This window comes from Pan troglodytes, chromosome 3 (genome assembly GCF_028858775.2).
Source record: "Pan troglodytes isolate AG18354 chromosome 3, NHGRI_mPanTro3-v2.0_pri, whole genome shotgun sequence".
NCBI lineage: Eukaryota > Metazoa > Chordata > Mammalia > Primates > Hominidae > Pan > Pan troglodytes.
The window spans coordinates 104,642,160-104,665,466 of NC_072401.2; the positions used below are offsets into that span (position 1 = coordinate 104,642,160).

General features: G+C 37.4%; 1 protein-coding gene across 16 annotated transcripts in view; it reads right to left on the bottom strand.

Annotated features, from left to right (window-relative positions):
* Positions 1 to 17,330, bottom strand: part of CENPE (centromere protein E) — a 92,857-nt gene extending 75,527 nt beyond the window's left edge. For 13 of the 16 annotated variants that reach the window (XM_016951950.4, XM_063808988.1, XM_054683240.2 and 10 more), the window contains exons 1-12: positions 17,122 to 17,328; positions 15,616 to 15,707; positions 15,020 to 15,109; positions 14,777 to 14,895; positions 13,971 to 14,090; positions 13,460 to 13,541; positions 13,231 to 13,298; positions 13,082 to 13,147; positions 4,666 to 4,717; positions 2,058 to 2,145; positions 1,615 to 1,744; positions 187 to 306 (exon numbers count right to left, since the gene is read on the bottom strand). In XM_016951950.4, the coding sequence (XP_016807439.3) occupies positions 187 to 306; positions 1,615 to 1,744; positions 2,058 to 2,145; positions 4,666 to 4,717; positions 13,082 to 13,147; positions 13,231 to 13,298; positions 13,460 to 13,541; positions 13,971 to 14,090; positions 14,777 to 14,895; positions 15,020 to 15,109; positions 15,616 to 15,707; positions 17,122 to 17,177 (1,083 nt within the window). In that variant the 5' untranslated portion in view covers positions 17,178 to 17,328. Of the gene's footprint in view, positions 1 to 186; positions 307 to 1,614; positions 1,745 to 2,057; positions 2,146 to 4,665; positions 4,718 to 13,081; positions 13,148 to 13,230; positions 13,299 to 13,459; positions 13,542 to 13,970; positions 14,091 to 14,776; positions 14,896 to 15,019; positions 15,110 to 15,615; positions 15,708 to 17,121 lie in introns of all 16 variants that reach the window. The other 3 variants (XM_063808987.1, XM_009448085.5, XM_009448079.5) reach the window with 1 other exon arrangement.
* Positions 17,331 to 23,307: the final 5,977 nt, after the last annotated feature.

Genomic DNA, 23,307 nt, shown 5'->3' on the forward strand with positions numbered 1-23,307 from the left:
AATCTTACAATTTATAGTAAATTAAACTAAAATTTTTATGAGTGGATTTCTTCTTCTTTAAAAGTGACTAAAAACCTAAGTTGTAGCAACTCAGATATTCAGGAATGAAGAGTCTCTGAGCATTTGGGCAGGTCTCCATTCTAAATTGGTTCTTTCTATTTAATGAAATAAATGGTTCATACATACCTCCTCTAATTGTTTTTTAAGATCCATTATTTCTTTCCTATACCTTTTCAGGAGAGCTTCATCAGTTGATACCTCATTAACATAAGGAGTATTCTTCATGTATTTAGCAGTACTGGCAAACTGGAAAAAAAATACAAAAGTGCTAAGTGTTCAACACTTAAAAAAATTCGAATTTAATTAATAATATTTAGCTTTCTTATATTCAAGATTAAAAAAATCAATACTCTTTCTAGTTGGCTTAATACTTTTGAACAAAGGGAACATTCTATGTCCTTATAACAATGCTCTGTAACTTATCCTGGGTGATAGTCTTCAGGAGAATAAAAAAGATATATTGAGAGAACTTTAAAACATCAGCTCATTGGAATCTCATTTACCCCTCAAGGTCCAGTGCTAACGCCTCCTCTACTCTGAAGTTTTGCTTCTAGCCAAAAATATCTCTCCTTCCTTTAAACTCTATACTAGTTATTAACCACTTAACTACTAATCAAAGGCAATTATGTTGCAAGACAAGTGTTATGTGCCTTGTCACAGAATTCATAAATTCTGTTAAGCCAGGGACTCTAGTTTCTCTTTGCACCTCTGACAGTACCTTGATCTGGTGCTCAATAGCTATTTAAAGCAATGTTTCTCAGAGTATAAGTACCATAAGTAACTTTAGGTGGGTACACCAAGGTGACCATTAGATAACATTGAATCCTTCATTGAGAAAGCTACCCTACTGATATTTCTCATTTTTCCTTTCCTTTTTTTTTTGTTTTTTGTTTTTTGTTTTGAGACATAGTTTCGCTCTTGCTGCCTAGGCTGGAGTGCAATGGCGCAATCTCGGCTCACCACAACCTCTGCCTCCTGGGTTCAAGTGATTCTCCTGCCTCAGCCTCCCCAGTAGCTGGGATTACAGGCATGTGCTACCACATCTGGCTAATTTTGTATTTTTAGTAGAGACAGGGTTTTTCCACGTTGGTCAGGCTGGTTCCTTTCCTTTTTAAAATAGAAAATGTAGGCCTTAGGCTCAGAGCAAATGAAGGCAACAGTTAACTACCAGGAATTTCAGAATTATTTTGTTATACAGACAGACACACAATTTTTTTTGTTACCTTCTATTTGTGGCAAGTAATAATAGTTTCCCATTGATAGGACTAATATTAAAGTTTCCTTTTACAATAAATTAAGTACAAAAAGTGAGTTATTTTAAAAATATCAAGTCAATTTCAGTAAAATAGTGTTGGATGTGGCAAAAATTATGAAGGTAAGATACAAATAATCAAAGTCAGGCAAAATTAAATTAAGAAATGCTATTTAGTAGACAACATATCGATTATAACAGGCGAGTTAATTTTAAAAAACTATGCTTAATTTTAGTAGGTAATGTTTTCTTCTTCAAGTTGATCTTCCCCTATATTAAGTTGAGATAAAAATCAGACTCACCTGGAGAGCAGTAAGGGTCTCATCAAAAGATACTGGAGTAATTGTGCAGATAATACGTGTCTTTGCATTTCCTCCCAAGGAATTCTGGAGAATTCGTGTTAACTTGCTATCTCGATAATTTATGAAACCACTTAGCAGGGAATAAGTTTATGGGAGAAAAAGATTGAGAACGTTTATATAATAAAGTAGTTGGTTTTTAATGCAGAACTCTTAAATCAGCCAGAGTTTCAAAAATTAGTTTACAGGTTATATGAGGCAGATTAAAACTACTAACTAAAAAATATTTAAAACAGAAAGTAAATTCAGTAGACTATAACCATATGTATAAGTTTTTGAATATATGGAAGAAATCAGTACATTTGAGTGTCATCGAAATGTTGCAATGTTCAACCTAATGAAAAATATAAGAATCAGTAGGTAAGTGCACAACGGGATAAACTTACCCAACTTGTCCATCACTAAGTTTCTTGATCACTTGTCCCAAAATAAATAAGCTTCGATTTATATTACAGCCTTCCTTGAGCCGCACACCTGAATTTATTTAAAAAATATGAAAACTAAACTTGACTCCTTTTCTAGATGATAAACTTATTTATCACTAAGTTAATGAGAGAAATTAGAGGGCAGATGCTAAAGTCTATGCTCTGGTTTAGACATGAGCCCATCTTTAATATCAGTGGTAGAAAGAGCTCTCTCCCTATTGGTCCCACTTCAAGTGAATCAGAAAGGTTATTACCTGAGAAAAATAGTAAAAAGAAAAAAATGAAGAGGGAGGGAAGAATGTAGGGAAAAAAAAACCTGTTTCCTGAAAGAGCTTCTCTAGCTCTTCAGTTCAAATCAATTTTTTCCCAACATCTAAATATAGGCAACTATGAACTTACAACCAAATTAGCCTCTAATTTCTTATTTTTAAATTGTTAATATGCTCACACAGTTCAAAAAGTTTTTAAAAAAAGTACACTTTGAAAAAGCTCCCTTCCACTTTTATCCCCATTCAACCAGTTCCTATACCTCTACCAGGAAACCACTGTTATTAGTTTTTTTCTTTAGAGATTTTTAAAGATACAAGTTCCTATGTATTTATTTCCTTCCTTCACTGATATCAATAGTAACAGTCCATACATACTATTTTGCACTTTGCTTTTTCTCACTTGGCAACATATCTTGGAAAAATTTCCATATCGGTAAACACTGATCTTTTTCATTCTTTTTTAAAGTATAAAATTCCATTTTACGGCTGCATCAGACTTCATTCACCCACCCCATCCCCTGTTGAAAGACTGTAGGTTTTCAATCTACTGCCTATACAAAAAAAATTGCAAAAATAATTTTGAACAGATGTTATTTCACAGGTGCATTAATTAGCTATTGCTTTAACATTACTACCTAACCAACCAGCTAAAACAAGCATTTATTTTTTGTTCACAGGTCTGAGGATGGACTGGTTTGGTGGATGTAGGCTAGGCTCAGTTGAGTGGCTCTACAATAGGTTGCAGAATGAGCTCAAGTCTGTTGAACAAACTTCTAATCTTCCTTGGATCAGCAGCTCTTCTAATGGCAAGAGTGCAGGTGCAAGCTAAACCATTTAAGCATTATGAACTATTCATTTATATCCTTTGCCCAGTTTTTTGCTGGTTTCTTTTAAGCTTTTAAGGCATCTGGACTTTGTATCAGTTACAAAAGGGTTTTCCCACTGTAAGTTGACTTCCAATAATTTTTAGTTTTTTTATATTGAAACTTTTGAGCTACTTATAATGCATTCCTTGGTGTATGATATATGGATCCGACTTAATTTTTTTCCCAAATGGCTATCAATTAATGAATAATCTATCTTTTCTTTACAAATTTGAAGGACCATCTTTATTGTATTCTAACTTCTGTATGTATTTGGGACTCTTGATGGATTTTCTATTCTATTTCACTGGGCTGACAATTCACACAGTTTTAATTACTATGGCATTATAATATGTTTTACTATCTTATAGTAAGATAGTAAAATCTTAAATTCCACTTTCTGCTTTTTGGAATTTTCCTGGCTACTCTTGTCTGTTTTTATGTTTCCATACAAATTTTAAAATCATTTTACCTAATTTAAACATGAAAATGTACTCTTGATAGTTTTATTAGGATTGTGTTAAATCTAGAAATTAACACAGAGGCCTGATATCCTTGTGATTTTGAATCTTTTCCACTTAAGTATGCTTCTCCATTTTTTCAAGTATTTGTTTGTGTCCTTCAAGTCTGATTTACAAGTTTTCTTAGGCCGGGTGTGGTGGCTCACACTTGTAATCCCAGAACTTTGGGAGGCTGAGGTGGGCGGGTCACTTGAGGCCAAGAGTTAGAGACCAGCCCGACCCACATGGCGAAACTCTGTCTCTACTAAAAATACAAAAATTAGCTGGGCTTGATGGTGCATGTTTGTAATCCCAGCTACTTGGGAGGCTGAGGCATGAGAATTGCTTGAGCCCAGGAGGTGGAGGGTGCATTGAGCTGAGATCGTGCCACTGCACTCCAGCCTGGGAGACAGAGTGAGAGTCTGCCTTAGGAAAAAAAAAAAAAAAAAAAAGTTTTCTTTGTATCAGTCTTGTACAAATCTTTGTTGAGTTTCTCCCTAGGTATCACATCTTTTAGGTTATTATAAATGGAGTCTTTTTGTCTACTAAATATTTTAACTTGTTTTTATTAATATTTTAACTTTTAAAAATTAATATCTGCATATTAATTTTGTACCACATTATCTTTCTTAATTTCCTTATTTTGAAAGTTTAAATGGCTTTTATGGAATTCTCATGGGCTTTCCTGCTGTACAATCCCATCAATTGTATAATTTTCATTTTTTAATTGATGCTATTGTAGACTAAAATAAAAATTAAGCAGATACAGATGCTGATTTCTATGTTAAACTTTTATCAGAAAATCACAATTAATGATTCATTATTATTAATAATGAATATAATTACTTTATCAATTTCTAAAAATGCCTGGTAGTACTTTTTAAACCCGTAAAATAGGAAGACATTAAGACTAACATATTTCATGAGTTTTAATTACCTGCAGCGCCTGTTTGAGCAGCTCTTTCACTGCCTGCAAGATCAACCAAATTCTGTAAGATAGATAAAAATAAATCTTTAGGGCAGATAATTTGAAATAATAAAATTCAAACTACTGAAAGAACATTTTTAATACATGGTATATCTGAATATTTGATCTATTCATGTCTCCCATGCTACTGTTTAGGCATTCCCTTTTTTCTCTGAGTCAAACTGTTCTCTATCTGTTCCTTTCTTTTTATCTTCCATAATGCCACGAGTATAGGTTCTGTTTCCTATACAAGGTCCAAAAACTTACTATGGCAAATATAATTCTTTATAAGCTGGCACTTGCACGGCTCCAACTTTGTATTTATCCATCCCTTATTCTTACCTCTAGCTGAACTACTCACTATTCCCCAAACACCCCATGTACTTCTACACCTCCAAGCACCAGCTTTTTGCTATTTCCTTTATTCAGTTAGTTCTAATGTTCTATTCTGTCCTTATTCTTTATTCAAGAACCAGGCACAAAGATTATCTCCTCAGCATAGCTTTGCCTACTTTATCCTTCCTCCCCGCCAGATTTCAGATGAACTGCTCCTTGAACTGCATAACCACAACCCTTTATAAACATGACTTATAGATACAACTTACATTTATAGCACTTATTTTGTTGGGCTAGTCATGCATGCTAGCTGTACTATGCTGTAGCAATACCATGACTTTACTGTGGCATCTTTAAGAGCTGGACCTCTCTTTCATTTCACAAATATTATTGAAAAGAAGTGGCTGCTTATTATGCTCCAGGAAGTGCATCAGGTGCTAGGGCTACAAATAAATAAGGTCTCTGCTCTCATGGAGCTTACATTCTACATAGAGGAGGAGGCTCGTGAGAAGAGATAAACAGACAAATAAGAAACATGTTGTGATAAGTGTAACAGAGATTATTTAAATAGAGCGGGAAAAGGGGCCAGTAGCTTTAGGTTCATAGGACTGGATAGCAGTGGAAGGCTTGTCATTAAGCTGCGATCTGAATCACCGTAGAAGAGGAAGCTGGTCCCAAAAAGATCAAGGGAAACAGTAGTATAGACAAAAAGAATAGCCAAAACACTTAGTCACAAAGCAGAATGTGCTCAGTGTGTTCAAAAAATAGAAAAGGCAGTGTGGCACAGTTGGTGAAGTGAAGACAGGAAAAGACAGAATAAGAGAAGTAGACAGGGGCCAGATTATGTAGGACTTTTTAAGTGAGATCTAAAACTCTGAAATGTTTAAATTCAATGAGAAGCCATTGCAGGGCTTTATGCAAGGGAGTAATAGAACCCTGCCTTGCTAGATTGGGGAAGTTCTCCTGGACAATATATACTGCAGAGTGTTTTCCAACTTTGTTCCATTCTCCCTGTCACTTTCAGGCACACCAATCAGACGTAGATTTAGTCTTTTCAAATAGTCCCATATTTCTTGGAGGTTTGTTTATTACGTTTTATCAAATTCAGGAAATACAGAGAATGCCACAAAGATACTCCTCAAGAAGAGCAACTCCAAGACACATAATTTTCAGATTCACCAAAGTGGAAATGAAGGAAAAAATGTTAAGGGCAGCCAGAGAGAAAGGTCGGGCTACCCACAAAGGGAAGCCCATCAGACTAACAGCTGATCTCTCAGCAGAAACTCTACAAGCCAGAAGAGAGTGGGGGCCAATATTCAACATTCTTAAAGAAAAGAATTTTCAACCCAGAATTTCATATCCAGCCAAACTAAGCTTCATAAGTGAAGGAGAAATAAAATCCTTTACAGACAAGCAAATGCTGAGAGATTTTGTCAACACCAGGCCTGCCCTACAAGAGCTCCTGAAGGAAGCACTAAACATGGAAAGGAACAACCGGTAACAGCCATTGCAAAAACATGCCAAATTGTAAAGACCATTGAGGCTAGGAAGAAACTGCATCAACTAACAAGCAAAATAATCAGCTAACATCATAATGACAGGATCAAATTCACACATAACAATATTAACTTTAAATGTAAATGGGCTAAATGCTCCAATTAAAAGACACAGACTGGCAAATTGGATAGTCAAGACCCATCAGTGTGCTGTATTCAGGAAACCCATCTCATGTGCAGAGACACACATAGGCTCAAAATAAAGGGATGGAGGAAGATCTACCAAGCAAATGGAAAACAAAAAAAGGCAGGGGTTGCAATCCTAGTCTCTCATAAAACAGACTTTAAACCAACAAAGATCAAAAGAGACAAAGACCATTACACAATGGTAAAGGGATCAATTCAACAAGAAGAGCTAACTATCCTAAATATATATGCACCCAATACAGGAGCACCCAGATTCATAAAGCAAGTCCTTAGAGACCTACAAAGAGACTTAGACTCCCACACAATAATAATGGGAGACTTTAACACCCCACTGTCAACGTTAGACAGATCAACGAGACAGAAAGTTAACAAAGATATCCAGGAATTGAACTCAACTCTGCACCAAGCGGACCTAATAGACATCTATAGAACTCTCCACCGCAAATCAACAGAATATACATTCTTCTCAGCACCACATCACACTTATTGCAAAATTGACCACATAGTTGGAAGTAAAGCACTCCTCAGCAAATGTAAAAGAACAGAAATGATAACAAACTGTCTCTCAGACCACAGTGCAATCAAACTAGAACTCAGGATTAAGAAACTCACTCAAAACCGCTCAACTGCATGGAAACTGAACAACCTGCTCCTGAATGACTACTGGGTACATAACAAAATGAAGGCAGAAATAAAGATGTTCTTTGAAACCAACGAGAACCAAGACACAACACACCAGAATCTCTGGGACACATTTAAAGCAGTGTGTAGAGGGAAACTTATAGCACTAAATGCCCACAAGAGAAAGCAGCAAAGATCTAAAATTGACACCCTAACATCACAATTAAAAGAACTAGAAAAGCAAGATCAAACACATTCAAAAGCTAGCAGACGGCAAGCAATAACTAAGATCAGAGCAGAACTGAAGGAGACAGAGACACAAAAAACCCTTCAAAAAATCAATGAATCCAGGAGCTGGTTTTTTGAAAAGATCAACAAAATTGATAGACCGCTAGCAAGACTAATAAAGAAGAAAAGAGAGAAGAATCAAATAGACCCAATAAAAAATGATAAAGGGGATATCATCACCGATCCCACAGAAATACAAACTAAAATCAGAGAACACTATAAACACCTCTATGCAAATAAACTAGAAAATCTGGAAGAAATGGATAAATTGCTGGCACATACACCCTCCCAAGACTAAATCAGGAAGAAGTGAATCTCTGAATAGACCAAAACAGGCTCTGAAATTGAGGCAATAATTAACAGCCTACCAACCAAAAAAAGCCCAGGACCAGATGGATTCACAGCTGAATTCTACCAGAGGTACAAGGAGGAGCTGGTACCATTCCTTCTGAAACTATTCTAATCAATAGAAAACAAGGGAATCCTCCCTAACTCATTTTATGAGGCCAGCATCATCCTGAAACCAAAGCCTGGCAGAGACACAACAACAAAAGAGAATTTCAGACCAATACCCCTAATGAACATCAATGCAAAAATCCTCAATAAAATACTGGCAAACAGAATCCAGCAGCACATCAAAAAGCTTATCCACCATGATCAAGTGGGCTTCATCTCTGGGATGCAAGGCTGGTTTAACATACAAAAATCAATAAATGTAATCCAGCCTATAAACAGAACCAAAGACAAAAACCACATGATTATCTCAATAGATGCAGAAAAGGCCTTTAACAAAATTCAACAACACTTCATGCTAAAAACTCTCAATAAATTAGGTATTGATGGGACGTATCTCAAAATAATAACAGCTATCTATGACAAACCCACAGCCAATATCATACTGAATGGGCAAAAACTTGAAGCATTCCCTTTAAAAACTGGCACAAGACAAGGATGCCCTCTCTCACCACTCCTATTCAACATAGTGTTGGAAGTTCTGGCCAGAGTAATCAGGCAGGAGAAGGAAATAAAGGGTATTCAATTAGGAAAAGAGGAAGTCAAATTGTCCCTGTTTGCAGATGACATGATTGTGTATCTAGAAAACCCCATCGTCTCAGCCCAAAATCTCCTTAGGCTGATAAGCAACTTCAGCAAAGTCTCAGGATACAAAATCAATGTGCAAAAATCACAAGCATTCTTATACACCAATAACAGACAAACAGAGAGCCAAATCATGAGTGAACTCCCATTCACAATTGCTTCAAAGAGAATAAAATACCTAGGAATCCAACTTATAAGGGATGTGCAGGACCTCTTCAAGGAGAACTACAAACCACTGCTCAACGAAATAAAAGAGGATACAAACAAATGGAAGAACATTCCATGCCCATGGGTAGGAAGAATCAATATCGTGAAAATGGCCATACTGCCCAAGGTAATTTATAGATTCATTGCCATCCCCATCAAGCTACCAATGACTTTTCTTCACAGAACTGGAAAAAACTACTTTAAGGTTCATATGGAACCAAAAAAGAGCCCGCATTGCCAAGTCAATCCTAAGCCAAAAGAGCAAAGCTGGAGGCATCATGCTACCTGACTTCAAACTATACTACAAGGCTACAGTAACCAAAACAGCATGGTACTAGTACCAAAACAGAGATATAGACCAATGGAAAGGAACAGAGCCCTCAGAAATAATGCCACATATCTACAACTATCTGATCTTTGACAAACCTGATAAAAACAAGAAATGGAGAAAGGATTGCCTATTTAATAAATGGTGCTGGGAAAACTGGCTAGCCATATGTAGAAAGCTGAAACTGGATCCCTTCCTTACACCTTATACAAAAATTATTTCAAGATGGATTAAAGACTTAAATGTGAGACCTAAAACCATAAAAACCCTAGAAGAAAACCTAGGTGATACCATTCAGGACATAGGCATGGGCAAGGACTTCATGTCTAAAACACCAAAAGCAATGACAACAAAAGCCAAAATTGACAAAGGGGATCTAAGTAAACTAACGAGCTTCTGCACAGCAAAAGAAACTACCATCAGAGTGAACAGGCAACCTATAGAAAGGGAGAAAATTTTTGCAATCTACTCATCTGACAAAGGGCTAATATCCAGAACATATAAAGAACTCAAACAAATTTAGAAAAAAAAAAACAAACAACCACATCAACAAGTGGGCAAAAGATATGAACAGACACTTCTCAAAAGAAGACATTTATGCAGCCAAAAGACACATGAAAAAATGCTCATCATCACTGGCCATCAGAGAAATGCAAATCAAAACCACAATGAGATACCATCTCACACCAGTTAGAATGGCAATCGTTAAAAAGTCAGGGAACAACAGGTGCTGGAGAGGATGTGGAGAAATAGGAACACTTTGACACTGTTGGTGGGACTGTAAACTACTTCAACCATTGTGGAAGACAGTGTGGCGATTCCTCAGGGATCTAGAACTAGAAATACCATTTGACCCAGCCATCCCATTACTGGGTATATACCCAAAGGATTATAAAATCATGCTGCTATAAAGACATATGCACACGTATATTTATTGTGGCACTATTCACAATAGGAAAGACTTGGAACCAACCCAAATGTCCAACAATGATAGACTGGATTAAGAAAATGTGGCACATATACACCATGAAATTCTATGCAGCCATAAAAAATGATGAGGTCATGTCCTTTGTAGGGACATGGATGAAGCTGGAAACCATCATTCTCAGCAAACTATCGCAAGGACAAAAAACCAAACACCGCATGTTCTCACTCATAGGTTGGAACTGAACAATGAGAACACGTGGACACAGGAAGGGGAACATCACACACCGGGGCCTGTTGTGGGGTGGGGGGAGGGGGGGATAGCATTAGGAGATATACCTAATGTAAATGACGAGTTAATGGGTGCAGTATACCAACGTGGCACATGTATACATATGTAACAAACCTGCATGTTGTGCACATGTACCCTAAAACTTAAAGTATAATTAAAAAATAAATAAAAATAATAAAAACGTAAAACTGGAAAAAAAAAAGAGAACCTTGCATAAAGCTCAGCAATGGCTCCCACAATGGATCCACTATGACTACTGGGTGGAGGATGGATTGGGAAGGGGCAAGAGCAGCTGCAGGCAGCCCCATCAGGCAGCTGGGGCAGGAATCTGGGTGACAGATAATACCAGCTTGGGTTAGGGAGGTGGCAGAGGAGACTGCTTGTAAGAGAAGCAGTGAAGGGATGACTTGTTTATTGTTTTTTTAATCTCAGAGCCCAACACCATGCTCAGAAGACAATAACAACTTAGTAAATATTGTGAGTGATTTGAAAGAAAGTCAAAGCTTTACGTTATTTCTCTCTGTGGAGATTTTTGAGACTAGGCAGGTAAATATGTATTACCAGTTAAGGAGGCTAATTTTTCTTGCACAGTGTCCACTACAGATGACACAGATACATAATAAAAGGGCAAAGTGGTAATGAAGGCAGCATGAGTGAAGGTTAAAGATGAGAACAAGCATTCATATTCAAAGATACTCAGAGGCCCAATCTATGAGGGAGGAGTTCATGTGGAGCAGAAGGAAATAAAGTTAGATTGGTTAAGAGTGGCCAAATCTTGCCCCAGGAAGTGATATACAAAAGCAATGGTTAGTATATTAGAAATCCTTATGATGACTTCAAGAAACAAAGACAAGAGTCATGGAGACAAGGTTCCAGGAGACTGACATAGTAATTCAAGAGAGATGAGAAAGTAAATGAGTGTAGCACCCATGGAAATGTTTAAAGGTAGGATCAGTAAGAAATGGGACAAGTGGACAAAGAGAAAGGCAGAAAAAGATGAGTCAAAATTGACTTAGGTTTCCAGCTTAGGCAGCTAGGATAATGCTGGTTTTACTGGAAATAAGGAATATTCACTATGGTAGGAAGAAAATAGTTTCGTTTTAGACATATTAAAGTTTGAGATAATGATGGGACACAATTATAACCATCTTTAGGAAGACATGAATTAGAATTCAGAGACTATAGGTAAAATATTTGGCAGTCATCAACATGGGAATGATGACAGAACATTTGAGAGCAAGAACTTGAGTAAGAAACGTCACAGAATACCTCCAAGTTTTTTTTTTTAATTATTTTTTTAGGAGGGTAGGGAAAAAGAAGCCAGGGTAGAAAACAGAGGAGTACAGCTAAGAGAAACTGGATATTATCATCCCACCAAGGCCAGGAGATAATCAGAAAAGAGCCACCTCTAAAGAGACAGAGATGACTCTTTAGAGACTTCTTTCCAAGAAGATTCTTAGAGTAAGTGGGTAGGCTGGAGGGTTGGAACAGATGGAACACGAATGACAGAGCATCACGTAACATGAGGAAAATCATCAAGTAGATCACTGAATATGCCAAGAGTATTAAAGCTAAATTATTAAAAGTTAAAATTATACGAAATATCACAGTCTTGGATGAGAAAACTAAAGAGGTTAGGGTTTGGTTTTTTATTGTTAAATTAAAACAAGATTAAAGTCTACTAAAATAAGTTATACAATTTTATAGCAAAATAGCTAAGGTGAAATTAGGATTGAATATTAATTAATTAATAATCTAATTTTATAAAATCTGAAAATGAATAAACATATTATAGATTGCTTTTTTCCCTGAAGTTTTCTAATCAAATAATCTTACATCATATCCCACATCAAGCTAAAGAATTTAGGCCCTAAAAATGCAGAATAAAGCAATATGGTAAAGGATAGAAAAGGAGCAAGAAAGAAACAGCAATAATTTAGTGTGGCAAGAAGGAAGTGAAGGTTTACTAATGTGGAATATAGGAATGTTTGCATAATGCATATATTCGCTTATTCAGCAAATCTATATTAGACATAAAATAGGTATAATGTGTTGGGGCTACCAGGATGAATGCAGTATCACTCCTCAATGGATTTACAGTCTAAAATACTATGTTTACAATACAAAATATATTTTATTATTGTACTTAAGTAAAACCTAAAGTAATGTGATTACTTTTTAACCATCCAACCTAGATTTTTGTTGATCACATAAGTCTAAATTACATTGGCTGAGATTTTACAAAAAGACCCTCAAATTCTAAGATGATCTAAAGTGTTAAATGTGTATAGAAAAAAATTCTACTTCATTAGTGGTTAGAAAAAACATCAATTCCTATAACCCTATAGCCCTGACATTTAAATTTTAGGAGATGGCAACCATGACATAACAGGAAGAAAGATCCTCTGAATTTTTCCTACGACATTTTAGCTAGGAATTTGATGATACTGACAAGACTAAGCAGACAATTTGTAGATTTCCTCCCACATTTAGTTTAGTTAACAGTTCTTATTAAACCAAACATCCAGCAACTAAATTAAATTTTGTTTTGGCCCATACAGTACATTATTATGGTTCATTAATACTCACCAAATGGGATACCTTAACAGATCCTTCACAATTAGAAGGTTCACCCTTCTCTCTACTTTCCAAAATCTAGATAGAAAAGGCAAGCTGTAGAAAAATTAGTGCATTCTTACTTGGAAAGATCTAATAGATAGATAGAGAGAATTACCTACCATCCTAAAGATGGTATGAGAACGACTGCTTCTTTGATTCATTTTTGTTTCTCCATAATGCCTGCTCTCTGTAAAAATGAGTTATATTTCAGCTGCATATATATTAAAATCCATAGAAACACAATACTTTTTATTTTAACTTAAAAAAGTATGATTTGAGGTCCAAACGTGCTTGATTGAAAAGATAGTTTTTACAAGTGTTCTAAAGAAATACAGCATAAAGTCTTACTTTCACCCTTTGTAATCCATTTCAAAGCCATTTCTGATGTATATACAACTTCTTCTGTGAGATCAGCAACATACACATTCCTCTGAAACAAGTTTAATTATGGAAAGATTACAGAAATAGAAGTCACAAGTTTGCTTTTCAAAAGAAGGTGCAAACTATTATAGAATTCATTTGTGAAAGTTAAAAGTGGCAAATGGAACCATAATTCTGTAGGAATGTAACAAGTAATTCTATGAATACCCACAATTTATTTCATATACCAAAGCACAACAAATTCTAACCTGATACTTCCAACTTGCTATTTTTACACTTAAACCAAAATATTAGAGCTGTCAGTATTTTAAAACTATTCATATTGTTTAAAAGATGAGTATAAATACTTCAAAAAAACCCTCACATACTATAGAAATAGGAGACACTTTAAAAACTATAGAAATTAAAGGTAAACATTCAAGAACAATAATCTCAATAAGTCAGTCAATTTTAAAGCTCCCTTAAGTCTGCTACTCACATTGACATCTTCTCGAATAATTAAAGGTTTCATTTTTTGAGTGCCACAGAGTAAATCTGTAATGGTTTCATTGTATATTTCCATGTAAGATACACGTAAGAGAAATTCCCTATCAGGAAACTAGAAGAAAAAAAATTATATAAAAACACCAGGAAGCATCCAATTGTGAAAACCTAATGCTAAATGCTCATGTGCTTAAAGAGGTAAAATGTCTGTAAAACAAACTAAGAAACCCCTTGGTTCTACTGTTGACAAAATAATAAACACAAAAATATAAAAGCATCGTTACAGAAATAATGAAAAGTGAAGTACCATAAAGCTGGGAGAACACCAACTCTAGGCTCAAACTCTAGGCTCAAAATAAAACCCTCTCAAAAGATGTTCTTATTTTAATAAAAATGCTAATTTAAAACCAACTAACTCGGTTGCCTATTCTGGCTTTCTGCTTCCCTTCTTTTTTTACCTACATCTACTTTCTACTGTTCCTTTATAATCACTGATAGTTAAATGGTTAGGTGGAGCTAACCATTCTGATAACATTTTCTTGTTCCTTAATGCCTACTTTTTGTTGAGAGTATTATTGTTGCAGAATTCAAGAGAAAGAATAAAAGAACTTTAAGCTTTATAAAGTAAGTTGTGGAGATAAAAGTGAATCTATGCTATGCCTTTCTTCTTTCCCCATGGATAATCAAACAATAACTGTAAATCTACTTCCTTTCATCTTTACAAGAGAAATACACTAAGACTGGTACCCAGTTTTTACTAGTTTTACCTGTACGTACTAGAAATCCAGTTAAGTTACTTACCTTCTTAATTTTTTGGAAAATGTCATGAATTGCCCTGGGTATAACTCCCAAATGATCTTCTGAACCCATCATGGTATATGTTTTTCCTGAAGCAGTCTGTCCATAGGCAAATATAGTACCTGCAAAAAACAAAACACACATACACAAAGATTAAAAACAAACCTATAATGGGTAAAACTATGCATGCTTGTTGCACAGACGCCCAAGACTAAAATGTTTCTGCAGCATTGAGTGAATACAAACCATTGTAGCCTTGTATGGCAGAATCGATGATTGGTGCTGCTATTTCTTCATACACATTTTTGGTAGTTTCATTACCATGAAAGACACGATCTAAACAACAACAACAACAACAACAACACAGAAGTTAAACCAAATGAGTCCACTGTGTTTTCATTCCAAATTAGTAATTATTCCCAAAAGTAAAACTGTCAGAATGTAGGATGATCAACTATTTAAGACACAGTATTTTTTTCAACTTTTTGGTTCTCTGAAAATACCCTTCCTTAAGGTAAAATGAGTTCATTTTCACACACAAAAAATACACTACAAGTCAACTTTTCTATGTTCTTTCAAGAGGCAGTAAGGTATAGTGTTTGCATATGGGGGTCTGGAATCTACCTAGATGCAAATTAGATAATTGTGATTATAACTGTTTTAAATGCCAATTGGTTACCTTACTTAAATACATGATGGATAAACAATTTTGTTTCCAGTGAAGCAGTTTATAGAAGGCTTAGTCTAATCTTTAGTGACAAATCTAATATTATTGATAAGCCTTTTGTACTTTTAATAGCAAAAGGATAACAAGGTAACTTTTGATGCTATTATAAGCTTACCAAAATTGAAGGATTTACTTCCATCAACTTGATAAATGACATTATTGTCAGTTTTCCAGTAAACTTGGGCAGTTTCTCCAAGTGATTCTTCTCTAAAAGAATAAAAATACCACATTTTAACCAGTCATAAAAGTCATGTCATAGGAGGGATAATTGAAAAGGTTTCACCTTCTAAAGAATATTTTGAAAGATAGTAATATAAGAGAATGACAGAAAGTCCATCTTTGAGGATTCAACTCTTAAATGGAGCTTCAGTTACCTTCTGCCGCCTCAAAAGTGTTTTCTTGTGAAGGCTTTCATTCTCACCCTCTCCCCCAGTACTGGTAAACGAAGGGATGGATTCAAAATGCAACTCTGATTATGTCTGTCTTGCTTAAAATTCTTAAAACCTTTTGGAAACTTATGAAATCCTCAGCAGGGCACGAGTCCTAGATCATGTCATTTCTCTCTTCCATTTTCCTCTGAATTCCTAGATACATCCTAAGCTCTACCTGAAGGTCTTCCCCAAATGACAGATGTAACCTCTCTGTGCCTGGAATACTCTGACTTCCCTTTCCATTAAGTAACATAGGGATTATTTCACTCATGAAAAGCGTCAAGACTTTCCTGACACCAGTTCACCCCACGGGAAGCTTTCATCTCTGATGGGCTAATAACACCTCTAGCAAACATTCTCTACCTGCCCATCATAACACTTGTCAAAAGGTATCCTAATGGTTTCTTTATGTAGCCGTTTAAGGCATTAGATAATGAGCTCCTCAAAAATAGGAAATTCCTGATCTTGATATTTGCATTTATTAAACCCCGTGTTCAATAAAAATTTCTCACACACACAAAGTGTTAGCATTTCGGGTCGAGGGCCAGAAGCTAGTGAAGCAAACCGATTTCATTTATTCCTCTTCCTGCTTTTTCTCCATAGCACTTATTACCTACATATCACCACTTAACATCCTACATTTTCAACTTTACTTTCTGTCTCGTCCCATTAGAATGGAAGAGCCACTGGGCAATGACGGGAGTGTCTGTGTTGTACAAAGGCACTAAAAAAAAAATTGATAAATATTTGTAGAATGGTCTTGAGTGACGATTGAATGTAATGTGACAAGACAGACTAGTCCTTGTCTTCAGGGGGTCTGGAGACAGCAGTTACGTGTAAAATGACTAACTGTGATGAGGGCCAGGAAGGCACGGTCCCATACGACTTCTCTAGGCGGGGAATGGGGCAGGGAGGAGCAGATGCCGCAAGGCAGAGCAGCACAGAAGGGAAGGTCTGTATGTCAGCGAGACTGAGTTAAATTTAAGTGAATCTCGCAGCTGGAAAGTATCTTCTAGATCTCCGATCCTCCCCTGTCACTTTACAGACCCTGAAACGATGGCCAGCAGCCGAGTTACTAGACAGCAGAGCCGGGAAGCAGCGGCTCCTGGAAACATCGTAGGCCTCGCCCCTCCGGCTCAGGGCGGCGCCGCAGGCCCAGCGGGCACCGGGCCGTGGTGTGGCCCCCCTACCTGCTGTTCAGCGGCCGCACTCGCACGCAGACGGCCACGGCTCCTTCCTCCGCCATCCTATCAGGCTGAACTGGTCCCAGGAAAATGGCCAGGACCCTCCGCGGCCGGCACTTCAGGGCTCACAGGCCGCCCCGCCTTTAAATTTAAAATTTCCCAAACGCCGCATCTGATTGAGCCGTGGCCTCGTGACGTCATGGGCTATTCCACGTGCGGAGCAGCGCGGGGGACGCAAGGCGGGCGGCGTGACCACTGCTAAACAGGAGAGGGGATTTAAAGGGCCCAGCAGAGAGTCGGAGGAGAGGGCCGAAGGGAGGGGCTCCCAGGAGTGGGCAGAGAGTGGTGGTCCTGGAATACCAGAATACTATTATCTGCCAAAAGCCAGCGAACGTCATCCTCCACCCCATCCTTAAAAAGTTTGGAACCTGTAAACGAAACTAGGTAGAGATACATGTATTTTTCACTACCCAAACAGAATTGCCGTCTTTTAAAGAAACTGCACCAACAGTTTAAAATTAAACAGCAAGAGTTGAAACTCGCTGTCCAGTCCAGAAACGTGACAAGCCTGTTCTGCGCCTTAGAAAATCTGAGTTTAGGCTTTTCTCCTGTTTCTCTCTTTCTGTAACTCGTTTCCATTAGCTGTGGCTTCCTCAGAGGTTGAATTAGGGAAAATAAATACCGAGGACTGAAAAACTCATTGAGTAATGGGTTGATACTTTTTTTTTCTTCTTTTTTTTGGAAACGGAGTCTCGCTCTGTCACCCCAGGCTGGAGTGCAGTGGTGCTTATCTCTGCTCATTGCAACCTCCACCTCCTGCATTCAAGTGATTCTCCTGCCTCAGCCTCCCCAGTAGCTGGGATTACAGGTGCCCGCCACCACGCCAAGGTAATTTTTGTATTTTTAGTAGAGACGGGGCTTCGCCATGTTGGCAAGGCTGGTCTCAAAGTCCTGACCTCAGGTGATCCACTTGCCTCGGTCTCCAAAAGTGCTGGGATGAAAGGCGTGAGCCACCGCTCCTGGCCTGGTTTGTTACTTTTATTAACTAAGAGGGAAAGCTATTCTAAATACAGTGATTTTTTCCCAAAAATAATGCTTGTTTTCCCTTTCTTCTCTCTCTCTCTCTCTTTTTTTTTTTTTTAAATAAACATGAGTTCTTGTTTTGTCACCTAGGCTAGAGTGCAGTAGGCTGAACACAGCTCACTGCAGGCTCAACTCCTGGCCTCAGCCCAAGTGGGGTTCCTACCTTAACCTCCTGAGTAGCTTGGATTACAGGCACATCACAAGCCCAGATAATTTTTAAATTTTTTTGTAGAGACGGGGTGGTGGGGGGATTAGGGTAGGGAGTGAGGTCTCACAGTGTTGCCTAGGCAGGTCTTGAACTCCTAGGCTCAAGCAATCCTCCTTGCCTAGGCCTCCCAAAGTGCTGGGATTACAAGCATGAGCCATCGTGCCTGGCCTAGCTTTTTATGTGTACTTTAGAAAGCTATCCAAGATGTTTCATTTATTAAGAGAAATTCAAGGTGCACAGTTATGTACACAGAATATGTCTGGATATACATACATAATTTCTGGAAAGATACACAGAATATGCCTAATTTCCTTGCAGAGTGAGGACTGAGTTAGATGGTAGACTGAGTTAGATGAAAGTAGTTTCTTTCAATTTAAAGAAACTAGTTTATAGATAAGAACAGTAAAGAAAAATGAGTCTATTCATTCAAGATTTGTTTTGGTTAACCAGCTGTGAGGTAGTATAAACAACTCTTTTTTATTGCTAGACTGTAAAGATACTTGGTTGTATCTAGTAAGAAAATACAGAGTTAAGGAAGGTATATTTTAACTGTTGTTTTTGTTTTAATTGTGGGCAAATATGAGACAGCTGAAGGCAAGGAACCTATGAAGAAGGAGAAGGGAGATGTGATTAATCAAAATTTCTAATGAGACGAGATTGGTTCACGAGTAAAGAGAAGTCATCAGCCTTTCATAGTTGTGCTTATGATCGTTGCTATGACTGTCTTTTTTTATCATCACAGCAGGTGACATTTATTGAAGATTTACTATATGCCAGGCTCTCTATTATATGCTCTCTATCCAATTTTTTCATCTGACTTTCCTAATTGTTCATCAAGAAATATTCATTGAACAACTATTATGTGCCAGATATGGTTCTAAGGTCAGGAAGAACAACAGTGAATAGAATAGACACAGTACCTGTTGTTGTAGAGTTGCTATTCTCTTAGAGGAGATGGGTAATACAGAAAAATCTCAATCTCTCTCTCTCTTTCTCCACACACACACACACACACACACACACACACACACACATACATAATGTAATGATTAGTAGGATCAGGAGACAGAGAGAGAGTGATAAGGTGGGTTAAGAGTGCTAGTTTCTTATGAAACACATTCTTGTGGGAAGCAGCAGACAATACATAACAAATATATAGTAAAATAATGTGTTGGGAGGAAGGTTTACTTTAGATGAGATGTTCAAGAAAGACCTGAGGAGGTGACCTTTGAAGTGAAACCTATGTGAGAAGAGTGAGCCAGACTTGGGAGGACAAGAGAAAGGGCGTACCAGACAGAGGAACAAGTAAGTCAAAGAAGCCAAGGCTTGATTGAGTTTGTCATCTGTCTGAGACACAAAGGGGAGGGCCCTGTGACTGAAGCATTTGCGGCAATGGAGAGAGGTAGGCAGGTCCAGGTCCAGGCCCCATGGGGCCTTGTGGGCTGTGATAAAATGTTTGGATCTTATTCTCAAGGGTGAGGGGAAGCCTATGGAGGGTTTTAAGCAAGGGGGTAAAAAGGGATTCATTAATTCCTTCAAACAAGACACTCTTTATTTCACTATGAAAATAGAAGCTTCCAGAAAAGACTTTGCCCTAGTTCCTGTCAACCTGGCTACTCACTATGTGCATTTGTGCTTGCATACTCGCCTTCCAGACTGTAACTTTATAAACATCTGTGTGTTTTCCACTCTGGAAACTCTCCATGTGTGCACTGGATACAGTCCTCTCCTTCTCACTCTCTGTCCTGCTTGTCATTTTCTCCTGCTCTAGTAAACCAGTCTTAACAGCAAACATATGCCTTAATTTCTCCCATATTGAGTGTCTAATATATATGGCAAACTTAAAATGTCTAATACCAAATTCATGCTCTTCCCCTCAAAATCTGCTCAATCAGCAGTTTTCTACTTCTCAGTTGTTGGCAAGTCCATCCTTCCAGTTATCCAGGTGCAGACTCTGGAGCCATGCTGCTCAGCTTCTCACCTGAAAATTCTGTCAGGGCCACCTTGAGAAAATTTCAGAATATGAAAGTTTGTCACAACTTACGCTTCAGCTACCTGGTCCGAAATATCATCATCTGGCACTGAGCTAATCTCAGTGTTTCCACCCTTGCCCACCCCCACTGCCAGTCTGTTCTCAACACAGCAATTTGAATGATTCTGTGAAAATGTGTCAGATCATGTCACTCCTCTCTCAAGACCCCCAGTGCCATACCTTCACCCCCACCCTCTGATTTCTCTCAGAACAAAACCCAACGTCTTTCAGTTGTCTCCCAAGCCTCACATGATCTTGCCCTTTGTTTGTCCTCTGGCCTTACCTCCTACCACTGTCCCTCCCCTTTGCTCTCCCCACTCCAGCCACACGGGCCATGGGCAGTTTCCTGAATCCCAGACAAACCCCCTCTTGAGACCTTTGCACTGGCTGCTGTGTCTGGATGGAAGGCTTTCACTCCAGATATACATGTTTCCCTCCTTCCCATTGATTCCAGTGTTTACTCAAATGTCACCCTCTCATAGCTCTCTCTCTATAAAACAGCAACTCCATTGTATGTTACTTCTATTTCTTAAATCTTCTTCTTAAATTAGTTACAAGATTACTTGTAACTTTTAGACATAATATGTGTATGAGTATTAATTTATGTATATATGTCTCCTCCCACTAGAGTGACATAGTTTTTGTTTACTCCTTGTCCCCTGTGTGTACAAAGATGCTTGGCATAGAGTAAACGTTCAATTAAAAATTACTTATTACTTAAGTATTACTCAAATACTTATTGGCATAATTTCTGGAAAGATACACAGAATACACCTAGCTTTCTTTGGAGGGAAAGGACTGAGTTGGAAAACAGATTCACCTTTCATTTTATATTGTTTCATAACAATATTTTAACCACATGAATATTAGTTTCTCTCAAGTTAAAGAAATTAGTTGACATAAATCAGTGTGTAAAATGGAGTCTACTCATTCAGATTTGTTTTGGTTATCTAGCTCTGAGCTCATAGAGATTATCCTTTTTCATGACTAAATTGTGAAGAGGCAGGGCTGCTTCTAATAAGATAATCCAGAGTATTGTGGTGTATACATACTATGGAATACTACTCAGCCATGAAAAGGAATGAAATAATGGGATTCACAGCAACCTGGATGGAATTGGAGACCATTATTCTAAGTGAAGTAACTCAGAAATGGAAAACCAAACGTCATATGTTCTCACTTATAAGTGAGAGCTAAGCTATGAGGACTCAAAGGCATAAGAATGATACAATGAACTTTGGGGACTTGGGGGAAAGGGTGGGAGGGGGTGAGAGATGAAAGTCTACACATTGGGTACAGTGTACACTGCTTGGGTGATTGCTGCACCAAAATCTCAGAAATCACCACTAAAGAACTTATTCATGAAATAAATAAATTAAAAATCAATAAATAAAATAAAAGGATAATAACCAACATGCATGGAACTGGAGGCCATTGTCCCAAGTGAAATGACTCAGAAACAGGAAGTCAAAAACTACATGTTGTCACTTATAAGTGAGAGTTAATCAGTGAGTACACATGAACATTGTAATAGTCTGTTCTCATGGTGCTATAAAGAAATACCCGAGACTGGGTGATTTATAAAGAGGTTTAATTGATTCACAGTTCTGCATGGCTAGGGAGCCTTCAGAAAACACAATCATGGTGGAAGGCGAAGCAGAAGCAGGCACCTTTTCCACAAGGAGGCAGGAGAGTGAGTGGGAGCAGGGGAGATGCCAGACGCTTATAAAACCATCAGATCTCTTGAGAACTCACTCAGTAACAGAGAACAGCATGAGAGAAACCATCCCCATGATCCAGTCACTTCAGGTCCTTACCATGACACATGGGGATTATGGGGATTAAAATTCGAGATGAGATGTGGTGGGGACACAGCCAAACCATATCAGACATATAGAGTGAATAATAGACACTGGCAACTCCAAAAGGTGGGAGAGTGTGAGGGGACTGAGGGATGCAATGCTAACCATTTGGTACAATGTTCACTATTTGGGTTATGGGAACACTAAAAACCCAAATTTCATCACTACGCAATATATCCATGTAACACAACTACATGACATGCACAGATGTACCCCCTAAATCTAGAAAATATTTCAAAAAGAGAAAAAAGAAATAAACATGTTCTAATAAAAAAGAGATGGATCAAGTAAATCTGACTAAAAAAAAGTTAAAAAATATAAAAATAAAAATAAATTGAGTGGTAAGGGAAAGCATAAAGATTAAATAACCTATCTAAAGTTATGGAACTTCTGGCAAGAGAGGCTTAACATTTGGATGCCTACCATTTCTCTGATAGGCAATCGAAATTTTTTGTTAACTTTTTTTTTTTTACCTGAAAGATTAATACCTGCATATGATCAAAAGATTCAAATGAACAGAAGATTCACAGTGAAAAACAAATCTTCCTACATTGACTCCTAAGGTGTCATTTCACCTCCCCAGAGGCAACTGTGCCATTTCCTAAAGTGTTCTCATCAAAATAATTTACAGATAGGCACACATATACATCTTTTTCTATATTGCATATCTTTTACACAAAAAGGTACCTGTCATACATGCTGTAGTGAACTGTGCTTAAATATGATCTTTATGTAAGTGTTTTCATTCAGTTTAGGAAGAAAAGTGAATTTCTGAGGCATATTAATTGCACACACTTTTATGTTGATGTTTCAATTACTGTTTTTTTCCCCAACTGTGTTATTTATGCTGAAGCTGCAGAGGGCACTGTAATCTTTCCCAAAACATGGCATAGCCTTGAATGGTATTTTGAAGAGTGTGAATATGGTGCAAACTGTAGGATTTGGAGAAGCTACTGATATTAAAAATATACATCAATTCAAATTACTCACCTGTTCTCTCTCATTTT